Consider the following 16,379-nt stretch of genomic DNA (forward strand, 5'->3'; position numbering starts at 1 on the left):
TACTGTATACACCCTGACCAGCTGATCACCAAGAGTCATGAATATAACGTTGTGATGAAGTGAGCAGCCAGGCTACGTGAACCACTTCTCACCAAACACTCTGCTACACAGTCAGATCACACACATTACTAACAGGCCTGATTTCTTCTCTTATGCAAAAATGTGGCACTAAGCTAAGAAAGGCATCGCATAAGAGAGTCACCTGCTAAACCAACACTGTTCAGTTCCCCCCAGACCGGAGAGACTAAAAGAGATAGACCTCAGCACTAACATCACACTGACCGGCGACTCTGCTCTCCTCTCTAATCTTTGCTATGAATTGTTAAAGCTTTGTGGCTGAACGAAAAGCCACACTGTGTCGCGGCGCGAGCTTCACAGCCACGTCTGCTTTTTGAGGAGGAAAAAAAACAAACATAAAACTCTGTAAACATATACAGGCCGCTCCGACCAACACTGCTGCAAGGGCTTTCGAGGGGTGGGAAGGCTCGAAGACGGTCTTTCCCACAAGTCCTTGCAGTGTTTTGTGGAGGAGCCCTGGGTGTAATGACGGACATGTAATGCTTTAAAACTAGAGAAAATAAAATTAGAAAACGTCACTCTGGCCGTTTCACACGTGGAACCCATTTTCCTCCATCAGCTGTCAACAAAAACACATCAGCTGCTTCACTACAGGGGAAACTGTGTGTGTCACTCCAAATATTAACAGCACACACACACTAATCTTAATAAAACACTTCTGTAATGACATTACAGCAAAAAACACCACTGAAGCACCTCTGAACTGCGGTGCAATATTAACACTTTTGGTTTTAAAATCCACTTTGCTGCTAGAACAGACCGGAGAGACACACTGAGAACAGCCTGAGTGGAGACCCTGCACACTGTGTGATCGTACGGGTTCATTGCTTGACACTGGAGATGGCTCTCGTACAGTCTTTGTCACAGTGAGTGTGACTGTATCTTCAATACAATGTCGAACGCTAAGTCAGTCGCAATGTAAACAGAAAACTCAATAAGTGATGCAACTTTTAAAATTCTCAATCTGCTGATTATTTTCTTCATGAATCAAATCAGTATTTGGCCAATAAAATGTAAAAACCTCGAGTCCAGCGTGACGTCAGCGTGAAACAGCTTTTGGATTTTTCCACCAACGGCACTGCAGGGTTTGAAAAGTTTCCTATTTCCTTTTCAAACGGATCAATTAGCTGCAGATGCACTTTCTGTCAATAAACTAATTAATTAATAGAGCCATCGTTTCATCTCTGAGAAGAAACGTCTGCGAACAGAAAGACATCATTAAAACACATCGTCCATCTGCTGCCACGTATGTCTTAACAGCTACGTTCATTCCTCGTCAGGACCATCTCACCTTACGGATCATTTAGTTTATTACACGACCTTCATCAGCAGGTAGATTTTGCCCAGTTGTCTCTCTGCTACTACACTTCAGTGACAACAGGGCAAAACTCCATCTGCTGATGAAGATCATGTGACATGATCAGAAGCTCCATAATCAACATTTTTACTACATTAAAAAATGACAACGTAGATATACAGTAAACGGCTAATGTGTTGGGCTTGGCAACAAGTTTCATGTCTTGTTCTGATTGGTTGGTTTAAAGTAGTCACACAGAAACCACGTGGTTCTGAAGCTCCGACATGTCTTTGGTCACCAAAGCTTTAAATCGGTCAGTCATGGACTCACAGTGAGATGTAGGACGACAGTTTGGACTGACTGCCAAAGAATAAAAAAAATCACACAGTGTATCGAGGGCTCATCTCAAAGCAGTTCACAAGATTGATCAGTGTTACAGGAAACATGGGGCCTGGGTGGAAAAACAGCCAGAGCTCTAATTGAACATCTCAGGACATACAATCAAAGAAAATGTCCAAACGTACAATTCATGGTCAAAGTCAAAACCTAGAGATATAGAGGAGAATCTTAACAGTGAACATCTGGTCAAAAATAATCTACATGTTTCTCTTCATCTTTATAGTGCTCAAAGCTTTAAGAAATTAAACTTTTCACAGCATGTGCCATTCAAGAACAGCAGTAGCCTCGGACGCAAGGAGCCGACGCTACGGTTCTCTCATTCTGGCCCTTCTGACGCCTCACAAGCTTCGAAAATAAGAAGAATAACACCACAGTCCAGACACACACAGCATCCAGCCCAGATCCCCATGCTTTAGTGCACGGTACAGTACAATGAAGAGCTTTATCACATGGTCCAGCACGAAGTCATCTGAATAAAAATCATAAAAAAACACATCTGTGACAAAAAATATACACTCACATGAGACCATGAACCTGTACTAAAGCATGTTGTGTGGACACACTCCTGCTGTAACGGCCGACCCTGCTCCGTGTACATGGAGGAGGCACTCGGTCACACCTCCCTCCTTCTGAGGAGCAGCTCTACTCTTTTTTCACACAGTGCACCTCAAAGAAAAAAACGCAACAAAGCACAACAAAAGGCAAAATTATAAAATATACACATCTCCAACTGATGAAATAATTTAGGTTTGAAAAGAACAAAATCTGGTAAACAAAATAAATTAAGGCATGCAAAAGATAATGTCAAATCTTGAGATTTGGATACTTCTGTATTTTTCTTTTTTTTTTTAAGCCAAACATCCTATATTGTTAGAAGATCTTCCTGTTAGGAAGAAACCACTCACTCTTATTAAATCCTCAGAACAAAGGTAGCTGCCAAAATAAAATTCAAACCCACTGGAATATCACTGTAATATGCCCGAGCATTTAAAGGCCCATATTTACATATTTGTGTTCTGTGTTCGAGCTTTAAGAGGCCGATATTTACATACATGTTCATGCGGATTCAGCAGCAGTGCAGCAAAACAAACAGCAAACACTTGTGTGACACAGACAGGAGTGCTTCTTCAAACACCCTGAATCAGAGAAAATAAATACCACATATCAAAATAAAAAAATGTACATCACAAACATTTATCGTCGACCTCGCTCAGATCCCTCCTTTTAAAAAGGAATACTGTGGCCTAATAAAATGATATGTATAAAACAAATTATAGTAAAAAGTGAGACAAGATCTTGTCTGTTGGCTTGTAAGGTGACGGTGATACATCAGAAGTGAAGCAGTGCGGAGCCGAGCGGAGGGAGCTGTGGTTCTGCCACATTAAGGCTTTGCAGTAAACATCAGAGCTGAGATGCTGCTGCTCCCTCCAACCTAAACCAAGACTCATGTCAACTCGTAGTAGTTAAGCCAGCACGGACAAAAAAAGACATGCAGCAACTCACCCATCACACACACGCACACACACACGCACGCACGCACACAGATTCACTGACACACAATCAACAGTTCACTGTGAGAGACATTGCCTCTTCATTTTTTCCTCTTTTTTTCGGTTTAGATTTTCTTTTTCTTTTTTTTTTTCCTCACTAAAATTTCTTGGCAGCATTACATGGTGCGCCTCTTCACCCCTCCCGGCCTGTGCCCCCCTCCTCTCCTCCGCTGCACCGCCGCTCCGCCTCTGAGTGGCTGAACGGGGCGCTAGGAGGGCCAGGCCGGAGGGGAGCTGGGTGAGCTTGGGGGTGTGGACCAGGGGTTCGGGTGGGGGTCGGGTGGGGGCAGTTCAGTAGTCTGCGATAGGAGCGAGCTCGGGGTACAGGTCCACCGTGATGTTCTTGTAGAGGCTGCTGAGGGAGATGAGGGGGGTGTAATGGAGGTTGTTGAGGCCGTCCAAGTGTTGCCGCTCTTTGGAATACCTCAGCAGTTTATACCTACAAACACAATGACACAGTGCTCATGTCAGTATTCATCCACTCCTTCTGCCCTGCCACTTACTCACCTACAGGATTACTGCTACCCCTGTGGCTTTCAGCTCCAAACCTCATTGGTTTTACTGGAGACACTGACCTTGAAAAACAGCTCAAACACATAGTTTTATTTTTACAAAGGGCTCAGTCATTTCCTAAAACAACTGGTCACTCTGGTTTTTTATCAAACGTTACTAAAACAGGATGAAAAAGTGAGTTTGTTGGGGACTATTTTTCAGCAGCGGATGCACCATTTGTAGACTGACCACCTGTCAAGGCTGCAAACACTAAGGGAGCAGCATATCAGCAAAGTAACCATTAATTGCTGCTCGCTATATTCTTTTGCTATGGATGCTAGTTGTTGTTACCTAGTTAGCTCAGTTAGCCATGCAGGTAGTTGCCCTATAAGCTGAGTGCGGAGAAATGAGTGAATGTTGGTGTTTACATCGAAGGCTGGGCTCAGCAGCCTCCCAGCAAACGTGGCCAGTGGGGGCCTAACGTGACGAATGCCAGTTTGTAGAAGACAGTGCTGAGATGATTTACAGCGGTTCTGACTATGATTTTGACTACAGGGTCCACAAAGACAGCAGGTGGAGAAGTGAAGAGAAGCGAGAGGAAGGTCGGTCATCATCAGTGTGGAAAAGCAGCCGAACATTTTCACGTCTAACTCAGATGTAATGTCAGATGTAATTGGACCAAACCATTGTTGGAACTGTTAAAAAACAAACCCAGACTGTGTTGGTGAGTTTTATTTCCTTTGTCGAGTTGAATGAAGTGTGTTTAACGTTGACTTAATGAGCCAATTAAGCTTTTCTTCAATAAAAGAGAGAAACTTGAATTCAGAAGGTGTACGGTCGTATTTTCCTGTTTATTTAGGAAAATAGGTGCAAGAATATTTCCTGTTTTGACATGTGAGTTTATTTTGTTTACTTATAGACTAAAAGCTGAGAGTATTTCTTGGCACTGTAAGTGATGCTCCTACATTTTCAGTAGCCAACTTAGTGGGAAAAGTTAGTCTGGAAACCTGCCAACCCTTGTTGGCTACCAGTTTTAATTATTTTTCCATGATGGCAACATCACTATTCAAGTTTCATCAGACACACTGGCAGTATGTTACCACTCACACACAGCACTGGGTTGCTGTGACATATTCCTCCAATCTATGGGAAACATGGACTTTCATGGTACTGGGGACTAATAATATGAAGCTGTAGCAATGACTGAAGAAGGCTGAGACTCGGTGTGTATTACAGGAAAACAAAACTTTGAAGTCTAGAAGTTACTCTGATCAGCTCATAGAGAGGAGGAGGAACCACACTACCAGTTAGAGTATAGAGTATATCTGGAGTTTAGCGTAAATAACTGTGTGTGTGTGTGTGTGTGTGTGTGTGTGTGTGTGTGTGTGTGTGTGTGTGTGTTTTTGTGCAGATGTTTCATGTGATATAGACCATGCATTATATAACTTTGTTGCTGCACGACTATCTCCATCTTCTGTGGATCTAAAATGATTTCCATTTATTCATTTAAAGAAGTTAAATTACTTTGGAGGCAGCACCTAGTGGATTTTAGATCAAACACAGAGTGTAAGTGTCAGTTCAAATGACAGAAGATTAAGCTCTGTCCTTTAATTGTTTCTTCTAGAAGACTTCTCTGTAGACCTGAGACAGAAAGCCGTCTTACCTCCCGAGGAACTGCACCTCCCCTCTGTGGTGGTGAGGAATTGACTTGTACTTGCCGATCTCTCCCTCCGGTCGCGTCACATTTAGACCAGCATAGTGAACCCTGAGGAGAAACCAGGCTGTATTAATATTTACAACATTAAACCAGTATGAGCATTTAATCAGCCTCAGCCCATTTGTTTCATGTGCTCAGCTGAACTGAAGCTGTGAACACATCAGCTCTTGATGAACGAATTATTCAAGTTGAAAATCTTTACCGATGTACTAAAAAACTGAAATCACAGGCTGATCCACCTCGAGTGAATTTTATCTCAGCAACTCATAATGTGACTCAGCAGCATGTACGGTCCCCATGAACTCCCAACAGCATCTGGGCATGCTCCTGATGAGTCGGCAGATGGTGTCCTGGGGGATCTCCTCCCAGAGCTGGATCAGGGCATCAGTGAGCTCTGGACAGTCTGTGGCGTTACGTGGCAGCGTCGGATGCACCGACACATAACGTCCCTTAGGTGCTAAATTGGATTTAGGTCAGGGGAACGGGGGGGGCCAGTCAATGGCAACAATGCCTTCGTCATCCAGGAACTGACTCCACACTCTGGCCACATGAGGCCGGGCAGGAGGAACCCAGGGTCCACTGCACCAGCGTAAGGTCTGATAATCGCTCTGAGGATTTTATCCCGGTACTTAACAGCAGTCAGGGTACTCCTGACTATGACATGGAGGTTTGTGCGACCCTCCAAGCATATGCCTCCCCTGTGAAGAGAACAGGGAGCCAATTGCAGACCTGCAAATTCTGGTTTTCTCTCGCCAATGGCAGTCGAGCTGTACGGTGCTGGGCTGTGAGCACAGGTCCCACCAGAGGACGTCTGGCCCTCACGCCACCCTCACGGAGTCTGTTTCTGACAGTTGGGTCCATTATACACCCCCTCCCCCTTAGCAGACTAACCTGTTCCACAAGTCATCGTCCTCTCCTCCCCAGCCCCAGAATGCATTGGGAAAGCCATTAATCTTGCGGAACTGCTCCACAGTGAGTCCACTCACACCACCAAAGAACTCACTGTAAGGAAGACTGCAAACAACAACAGAAACACAAGTTAAACAAAGATCTACATGTTGTGGATCGTCCAACGCCTTAATGTCAACTCTCGGGTTTATCTGCCATGGGACAAAATGTTTACTTATTTCAGTAGGCAACTGGACATGGAGAGTCAAGAAATATGTACAATACGCTTTGATGACACACTCACATGTACATGTATTTGTCCAGCTTGGCAGCGAAGTGGCGTGGCATCTGACCACAGCCGTAATAGTTTCGGTCGTTCTCTGGGATGTGGTCAACGTCATGGAAGATTAAGCAGTCCCAGTCCAAGTCCTTCATGGCCTCCAGGAATCCCACGTTAAACAGCATGGCTCTGTTGAAGGGCTGGCTCCCACTCTGACACACACACGAATACACACATTCAATGTCAATGAGCCTGGAGCTGCTATCAGAGAAATAAAGAAGTCATATGAAGCCTCCACACAACACACACTGTACCTGTTCGATGACGTAGAAGGCAAACTGCAGTCGCTGTCTCTGCAGTATGGGGATGAGGTGTTGGAAGAGGATGGGCAGATGTTCATGGCGGTTTCTAAATGGAATCAGGATGGCCACCTACAGCACAGATATTAGAGTAAGACCAGATCGATCTGGGTCTGTTTTTGTTTTCTGCATTACAGACATATTTTTACAAAAGTATATCTGTTAATAGGATATATAATCATTACATATCCTATGAGCCCACCTTCCAGCGAGGTTTGCAGTCCTTTGGTTTCCAATGGCCTCCAAACTCAATGCCAAACAGCTTGGAGAACTTCAGCTCTATCTCCTCCATAGGGATCTCTGTCATGTTCACTTCCATAAGGCCCTCTGTGGAGAGTTGTTTTTATGGCGGCGGTTATTCCACTAATATATCAGCATGGCTAAACAACAATAAAAGGTCATCTGAATCTGATTATTAACAAGAAACTTGTGGCTTTAACTGCCTCTGTCAACTTATCAATAGGAAACTACAAACCACATCAATTCTGCATCTCGCTCTGACTAAGAAAACCACCACAGGAAGCAATGACACACTGCGCTTCATTAATTCACCTCAAACAGTGGAGAGGCTGATCGTTTGTACAATGTGTTACAATTAAGTGTTGGGTTTCTTGAACTCGGTATCGAATCATCTCACTAAATTTGATTTCACTACTGAATCTTCGTATCAAATCCCTTATTGAATCAGTTCAGGTTTAGCTTTCAGCAGCTGAAAAACTTAAGTAGCAAACAAGTGCGACTAAAAAGCTGTAATCTGCGGGCCAGTTTTAAATTGGAAGTGTCATGTTCACAATCTGTAGCTACAACCAAATAATGAGAAGAGACAGAACTCAACAGAGACATTTTTGTGCCAAAGATTCTTGGGATACAAAGTAAAATAAAAGCTAAATACTAGCAGAGGATATGAAATATTGATCAAATATGCATCAGGCACATACAACAGTCACCTACTGACCAACTTTTCATAAGAAAACACATGGTGCAGTTAAAGTCTCTTAAATAATACAGATTCAGTGACTGATTTGCTAAGTCAGCAGTATTAAGTACCAGTCTACTCACTCATAGAAGGTAATCGCTCTGGGCAGGGGAGGTTCTGGGCGTAGGTGAAGTTCTCTGGGAGGTACGTGGTTGGCTGGACCAGGTACTCACTGGAGTTACTGCCATCTGGATAGTCTACAGCAAAGACAAACATCAGAATACTCAGAGCCACATGAGCTACATCACATGATACAGACAGACAAGTTTAACTCCTCAAAACACCGTCTTTAATATTGTCTGTGATTCTGGACTTTGGTCTCTTCATCCTCTTGAATTAAAGCCTCTCCTGAGCTCATTCGTCTGTACTTCAGTACAGATTTGAGCCATTTGCGCTTGAATATTTTTATTTGATGTTACTTGGTGCCACTGTACTCCATATTGTACTTTGCACCAATCCTTCTCCCTCTCTGCTGCTGAAACTCCATGCCTTCACATTAACTCCCCTTTTAATGAGTTAATAACTTACAACGCGCAGTCACTTTATCACCATCTCATGATGCTAATCCAATTTTTACAGTGTTTATTACAACTCTCCACTGCCCCCACCGAAGCCTCTCTGATACCACTTTTGCACCAAACCATGAGGCTATACATATGTGGGGTTTTTAAAAGCGGGTAAACATGCTTTTTATAGGTATTTAGCTCATTTCGCATCACCAGTGGACGAGTTTGCCTTTCTTTTCTTTTTTTCAATGTTTGTCATCACAAGAAAAACAGAAAACGGTAGAAAGCTACAGATCATATACCTCATCAGACAACTTCCATAAGTGGAAACCCATTTAAAAAGTCTTAATCAAAACAATTCTGAATAAGATGCATCATTTTTTCAGGGAAGCCATCTTTCTCTCTTTCAAACTCAGCGCTGACTGAACGACGCTCAAGCACCACTTGAACAGAGACGGATGGAAAGATGTTCACAAGCCAGCGTCCTTCACTTTAAACACACATCATACCATCACGCCGGTTCTGTAGGGTGGCAAATATCAGCACGTTCACCCTGATATTGTGTTCACATTACAGCTGATCTGAGGTGGAGACGATAAATACCGTGACTACTGCAGAGTCAATTTGTAGCAGTCCCATTGTTTTAGACTTGCTATCTTTCTTTGTTTTGGGCTGATTTTCAAAAATCCCTCTGGACTGATTGCAGTGGATTCAGATCACCTGTGTGCAGGTGGGGAGACTGACTCCTGATTGAGGAGTGGAAGCAGCTTGGGGCATTCCCCTCCCAGCCAATCACGGTGTGACGACGCCCTTTGGTGAAGGCTTAAAAGAGGTGGGGAATGGCACCCAGGTGACTCTCACACTCATTCTGAATCTGTCCCTGACTCACTGAAAACCTCATCCATCCCATTAGACTGCCGACCAGAAACTCTGGTCTGTTTAGGCCCTATTGTGTTTTCTTGGCTGCTCCACATCATTCTAGTGAGGAAACTGTTCATTCTTGAACCCGTTTAAACCGAAGCCCCTGTTCAGTTTTAACATTTTATTTAACTGGGGCTTGTAGGAGCACATTTCAGTTTGATTATCCCCTGAAGAGGCGTTTGCTTATTGGTTTATAGTCCAATAAGTATTGCCACAAATTGGCCTGGAAGTGAATGCTGCTTGTACACATTCACACTGAAGACAAAAGACAGACATTAGCAGGTGTTGTGGGTTGTCTGACCTGTGTCAGGGGTAGGAGCTAAGCTAACAGTTCAAACCGCTACATTGTCAGGAGTTACATGGATGTTTTGAGATTGTGAAGGGGGGTGTGTTCAAGCTAGAAGTGTTTAATAATCTTCACTATAACCAGCAGCACCACCACACCGCATCTAGAAAAGCACTAACATGGATTATTATGGTCTGTAAATGTGGCTGGCATTGACTCTTACCATCTACAACCTTGTGATAATATTTTGAAATGTAGTTTTTCTTTCCACAGATCAACATTAATCCAACATATTATTATTTGCAAATTATCACGCTCTGAGTTGTGGCTGTTAATCTCATGAACACTGATTATGGTGCATGCAGGCAGTAATCTCTACATCCAGTACTGTAACTGACAGTTTCCCTTAAACTTCCTGATGTATACAGAATCTTTCAGGGCCCAGACGGTGAAGATTTGAGACAGTATGACAAAATCTTATAACAAGTAGCACCTGTTCAACTAGCCCCTCGGGATTCTGTATTTCAAAATCATCAGTGTTTATCATATGAAACACCAGGAGAAGCATTTCAGACGGTAACGCTTGGCCGTGGCAGACGGCAACATAAGAAACAACAACGAAAACTAAACATGCTGCGATCAATCAGCTGATCCACTTCTTCAATACACATGTACACTGCATTACTGCTGCTCAGCAACCTCGTCGTTTCTCTTCCCAGGAGACACGATCTGCCCCACTCTCTTCCAAGAAGACGAAGAGGAAGTTAGACGACCCATGACCAGATTGTCATGTACGTGTTCATCACTTACCCGTCCCGTTGAGTGTACTGTTCTTGTTGGTGTACAATCGGATCATCTGGCCAATTGTCCTCACATTGTCCCTCAACATGATGCCCTGAGCCTGCACCATGAAGAAGTATGTGTTGGCTGAAAGAAAGCAAAAGAGATTTTAATTTGTTTGTCTTATTGACTTGCATGTATTCAATTACTGTTGCTCCAAGTAGCAACAGCTATGACATGTTCTCCCTTACTGTAAAACACAACTTAAGATGTAGATGTTGTCAAGCTGCAGCTAGAAACAGTGAATGTTTAGATCAATTATCACAACTACAACAGAAGTGGACACCAACGGTTAACACACATCAATATGTAACCGTTCAGGCTGATTAAAGGTAACCGGTGTGCAGACCTCCAAGTTTGAAACTGTAGCAGCAGGACAGTGAAGCTGTAGGTTCTCAGTTGTTAATGACTCAGAGGAGGAAAAGAGTCTTGTGAGAAACAAAAAATGTCACTTTGCAGCAACAGAGTCTGTTTCCTGGTTTGTTTTAGTCACTTAGCAACAATCATAACTGCACTGACTCAAGGTGTTATGATGAACATCCTCTATTTAAATATTGGTATCTGCAAAATGTTCATCTGGGTTGCATTGGTGTTTTTAATAGTCCTGTAACAACCATGATGTCTTGCTACAAAAACCTTTGTTAGATTTATTTTACATACTTTCAGATTCTCAGTCAATAGAAAAGATGCAGTGATATAAGAATACAATGTTTTTTCTGTCTGATAGGTGTTTGTTGTGGCTTTATTCAGACATGACAGCAGGCTGGAGGAAGAGTCACATGAAGAGTGACTCACTGATGGACTGCAAAACTTACTTTATGGCTCAAGCTTTAATGAATGACTATCATGAGCTTGAGCAATGCTAACCCCCCCTCGCGTCACATTTAGACCAGCATAGTGAACCCTGAACCCCCCTCTTCTCAATGATGTCAATGATTACTTCATCACTTAATCATTTATTATTAAGAAACATCTGCAGCCCATCTTAAGTATGGAACGGCAGGATGCTGAGGTTGGACTCAAATGGTGTGCGTAAAGGAATATGTTGGATATTGATTTCATCCATGCAGTTGGCCTAAATTTAAGTTAAATATAAAGGTGGGAATTAACCAAGTACAAATACTTTGTTACTGTACTTCAGTGGGTTTTTTGTTTGGAAACCCAGCTCCTCCAGTCTGTGTGTTGAAGTGTCCTCAGGCAACATACTGAACACTGAAATTGTCCTGTGAGTGAATGTGAATGGCTAAAGAAGTATCATGGAGCGCTTTGAATAGAAAGCGCTGTATCGCTCCTGATGAGCAGGTTGGCACCATCAGTGTATGAATGTGTGTTAATGGTTGAATGTGACATATTCTGTAAAGTCCTCTGAGTTGTCAGTAAACCAAAAGCACCATCAAACTGCTGTCCATGTACAACCTTTTCACTAGACTAACTAATCAATGTCAGTTCAGAAAACCCGCAAGTTGCTGAACTTGCTCCCGTAGAAATCACAACATCTGGCTGCTGCCAGTGCTGCACATCTGGCTGCATTCCTAGAAGAAGCGGACTCACTTCTAGGGATGGCAGTCTGTTTAACGTTGTGTTGTTTAATTGTTAACCCAAACTGAACCCAATATTCACCCTACACTTTTGGGCCTCACACAAGAGCATTTTCATATTGTTCTCCTAAATTTCTGACTTTTTTTCTGAGCTTTATTTGTACGAGCGTTCAGTCAGGATGATCAAATTTCTCTGAACTGAAAAAAACTCTTGATAAAATCACTTTTTTTCTCCTCATGAGTAGCAGCACATTCCAGAGATTTGATCATCAGCATGTCAATCGCATCAGCCTGCTCTACTGGCTGCCTTTTTCCATGCACACAAATTTAATTTATAAACTTCCAGAGTCAAAAGGAGAAGAAGTCCTGTTGTCAGAAACCAGCAGACAGAAACACAATAAATGCATCAGGGTCAGTAGAGGTATTAGACATGCCGTCTCAACAGAGAGCTGTACTACGGCAGAAATTAAGAAGGAATAGTATCAAGTTAGATGCCAAAATTTTGAAGTCAATGTCTAATATGGAGGGCAATAAAAGATGCTACATTCAAAAAATATATATTTCTGAAGCTCAATACATTATTAAACAATGTTATTACATTATGATTAATTTTATTTTAATTCAGTAACGTGTTGACACTCATTCAGATGAGGTCATGTTTATGGATAAAATAAAAAGACAAGCATCTGCTCCGGCTGACAGAACAACCTAAATATGTGACAAATCAAGGTACGCCACAATACTAATATCACTTTAGTATTTATATAACTTAGCCCTGCTTGTTGATTTAAAATGTTAACTGTAATGGTCTAACACACCTTCAGAATTTAAAGGAATAGCTACCATGGTACAAACTGTACAGCTGAAGGTCAACTTTACATAGATCCACAACACATATCGCCATAGTTCACAGCCTGTCACTCGTCCTATTGGCCAGTACCCCAGTTTCGGTACGCCTGTGAATAAGTAAACAGGACGGTGTTCGGGGATGATATGAGTCTTATCATAAAGCATCCGGCAGCCTTGGTCAGTGAGCCGTTGACAGGGTTAAGACGACAGGCAGGTCGGAGCAGGTTGGACGGCAGATAAAGATTCTTCACTTGACTATTAGCTGATGAAATGACAGTAAAAACTTTTACTGCAATCCCTGAAACCAATATTATAGTGTGATCCTCGGTTCAGAACCAAGGGGAAAAAGTGCAGATGCTTTTCAAAAGATAAATATTCCACTTTGTATCTGCTGCCACACTTATCAATATGTACTCCAGTTCGCAGCTGCACACGTGCTTGAGAAGTCAAATTTGTCACAGCAAAGGCAGAACAAGCAAAGCGTGAAATGACGGTCCCGAGTTGTTAAATTAAATTCTCAGCTGGAGCGTGGAGCAGAGCCTGTGCAGCAGCCTGCTGTGCAGAAAACCCAGGAAAAGTGTAGAAAATGTGTCAGCAACATACAGTAGGAGAAGAGACCTGCATCCCCAGACATGTCAACACAAACTGCTGTTTCACACACAGCTCAGGGAAAACAATATAAAAAAACGTTGTCCTCTTAACTGTGATTTGCACATTATCTCCACCATAAGTAGCTCCAGCCATCAACTGCCTGCAGTTTCAAACCATGTGCCTGTGTAAGCATGGGTGGAACAAAACACCACGTATAGTGTGGTTAAGGTGTTGAGGCAGCACAACAGCTCCAGAACAGCTTCAGCAACACATTGTGTCAACACATGACCTGTGTACATTATGTTTTTCTAAGTTGGCTTGTAGCCTCCAAGCAAGAAAATGTCACCATTTTACTGTGAGGCAACCTTTAAAAACAGGAAAAGACAACACTTATCATGACCATGTTGTCTCAAATCAAGATAACGATGTAGCGATATATTGCCCTACGAAGAGTTGATACTGAGAATAAGTTACAAATGTGCCCTTTTTCCCCAAATGACTGTTACTGGTGGTAAATATATATATTTATACATATATATATGTGGTAATCGTATGATCATAATGCACCAGCTACTTTAAAAACTGATTCTAATCCATAATATAATAGCTCATCACATAATATGGGTAGACCTGTTATGTGGTTTTGCCCAGTATTGTATTGGTGTTTGTTAGCAACAGTGGACGCAGTATAACTACCTCATATATATACACACTTTATTTACTTTATATGATTTAGTTCAGTACATCAAAACAAGAAAAACAGGGCACAAAGAAATGATCACAGGCCACCAGTCAAACGTTGGTAAAATATGCAATTAACTGGTGGATTGTCTTCACTCATCTATTGAGTTGGCTGGGAAAATTTGGCCAAAGTGGTGGACAAAAAGTTAATTTTGCACCCTGAACACAGTCTAAATCTAGAAAGCAATCTCATCCCGTCTCAGCCATGTTATCTCTTTACATCTGCAATCATGCTGCTGGCCATCAGACTGGATATCATCAATCTATAGTGAATTTTCCCAGAACTGCTTCTCCTCCCCCGAAGCATGACTACCACCGACTGCCAGTAAAAGCCTGAACCGTGACCATGTCCTTCCTGTCCGCTCACAACCACTTCCCTGCAGCACGAGATGACCGCCAAAGAAAACTAGCCCGTACAACATCCAATCAACTGAGGAACGTATACATCAATATAACTACCTGAAACCTGCCCGGCCCACCACATGTTCATGCCACTGAGGGTGTGAATATCCTCCATAGAAACTTTCACTTCAGTATTTTCTGCAGCTGCTGCAGTGGAGCGGACAGATCTGATCAAACATCACGGCCATATTTCACTGTACACCAGGAATGAGATCTGGTCAACCATCACACTATGGAGGCTGCATGCTACAATACTGTTTCAGCCACACAACTCTCAGGGAACACAATGACTCATTTTTTAGGCTGAAATTCAAAGTAAGTGGACTCATTAGGAGCAGGTAACCTCTGGCACATGATGGCCCACACGGTTAAATCCCAGTGGTGGGCTGGCTCGACCTGTGTGTGTGTGTGTGTGTTGATGTGAGGAATCCCTGACATTCCCATTAGCAGTGATGCCCATAGTTTCATTCATTCATTCATTCACTCACTCACAGGTCTGCTGTACAATGCCAAGCAAAAAAGCACATATCATCCACAAAAAACACACACAAAGACACGATATTTAGGTAGCATTTCTCTCCTCTTGCCCTTTAACACCGCATAAGAGCGAGGACTAGCCGGCCAACATGCCTGGGGTTGGACCTTTTTTTTTTTTTTAGCACTGGGCTAGTTAGCTCTGCTAGCTAACGGGGGTTTTAAGCGTTAGGACAGGACGGACTGTGGCGGCAGCTGCGGAAGATAATCCAGACAGAATCACATCAACTGCAACCTCGTAATGCGTTTAGTGTAAAGCCTCTTGTTAACTAACCTATTCCCGGAGCCACGTAAATGAAGTAGAGACAAGTGGTGGACATGGAGAAGAAGAATATGAAGGCCAGAAACGATCGGTTGGACATTCGCAGCAGCCGCCTCCAGTTCACCATTTTGGCTTAGGCCCGCTTCTCTCTCGCCGATGTGAATCCCATAAAATACTTTTTTTTTTTGTGGCGTTAAAATGTCCTCGAATTTGACAAGACGACAATGTCAACGTCGTGGTCATGGAAAAGACCTGCACCGTCAAAGCCCGGGGATGCAGCGCGGAAGAGGCTAGCGGCGCTAGCGGTGCTAGCTGGCCTGCTTTCCCCCCCCTTGCCAAGAAATTTCCAGATGGAAAAAGCAGGCCCGTCACGGTGGTATCAGGCAACGGAGAGCCGCATGGAGGACCACCGGTCGGGCATACTGAAACCGTGTGTCACTGCGGGCCGAGAGCTCAGGAGCACTTGCTACTTAAGGATACTCATGGGAGCCCCTCCATGGTCGCGGTGTCGCCAGCGAGGCTTGTATCGCTAGCAGGGATGGATGGTTGGGGGGGGGGGCAGGACCGCTCTGCCTTCTCCCACACACGGTCTACTCTCGGCCGGTGCGATGTTTCCAAAACAGTCGGTGCACTACTTCGTCAGACGGCGCGCGCAGGAGTCCAGTCATGCCCCCGGGTCTCTCTCCGCACTGCTCCGGCACGATCGTGGCATCCGGCGGCGGCGGCGGCGGCGGCACGCATGAGTGCGAGGCTGATGTGTGCGGGGAAATAAAAGTCAGTCAACAGAGATGCGAGGTCTGCCTCCTTTTCATTTTTTTCTGCTGGCACTGCAGAGACCGTTTCCGGTGGGTGTAACCTGCCCCCCTCGCCTGC

The 16,379-nt window shown here is 43.5% G+C and overlaps 1 protein-coding gene across 1 annotated transcript; it reads right to left on the reverse strand.

The window, feature by feature from the left end:
• Positions 1-2,165: 2,165 nt before the first annotated feature.
• On the reverse strand, positions 2,166-16,335 carry b4galt6 (UDP-Gal:betaGlcNAc beta 1,4- galactosyltransferase, polypeptide 6). Its single transcript, XM_073476354.1, has 9 exons — positions 15,519-16,335; positions 10,560-10,676; positions 8,120-8,233; positions 7,263-7,387; positions 7,016-7,132; positions 6,726-6,913; positions 6,425-6,547; positions 5,480-5,581; positions 2,166-3,763 (listed from the first exon to the last, which is right to left on the reverse strand). Exons 1-9 carry the CDS (start codon positions 15,631-15,633, stop codon positions 3,616-3,618), a joined length of 1,149 nt encoding a protein of 382 aa, XP_073332455.1. The 5' UTR covers positions 15,634-16,335; the 3' UTR covers positions 2,166-3,615.
• Between the last annotated feature and the right edge of the window lie 44 nt (positions 16,336-16,379).

This window comes from Pagrus major, chromosome 11 (genome assembly GCF_040436345.1).
Source record: "Pagrus major chromosome 11, Pma_NU_1.0".
Classification (NCBI taxonomy): domain Eukaryota; kingdom Metazoa; phylum Chordata; class Actinopteri; order Spariformes; family Sparidae; genus Pagrus; species Pagrus major.

Excerpts from the sequence above, each read along its gene's own strand:
- b4galt6 (XM_073476354.1), bottom strand. The coding sequence starts at position 15,633 with ATGGTGAACTGGAGGCGGCTGCTGCGAATGTCCAACCGATCGTTTCTG. Across the intron at positions 8,234-10,559 it reads CAGTACACTCAACGGGACGG|ACTATCCAGATGGCAGTAAC; the intron begins GTAAGTGATGAA and ends TCTTTGCTGTAG. Across the intron at positions 6,914-7,015 it reads CCTTCTACGTCATCGAACAG|AGTGGGAGCCAGCCCTTCAA; the intron begins GTACAGTGTGTG and ends TGTGTGTGTCAG.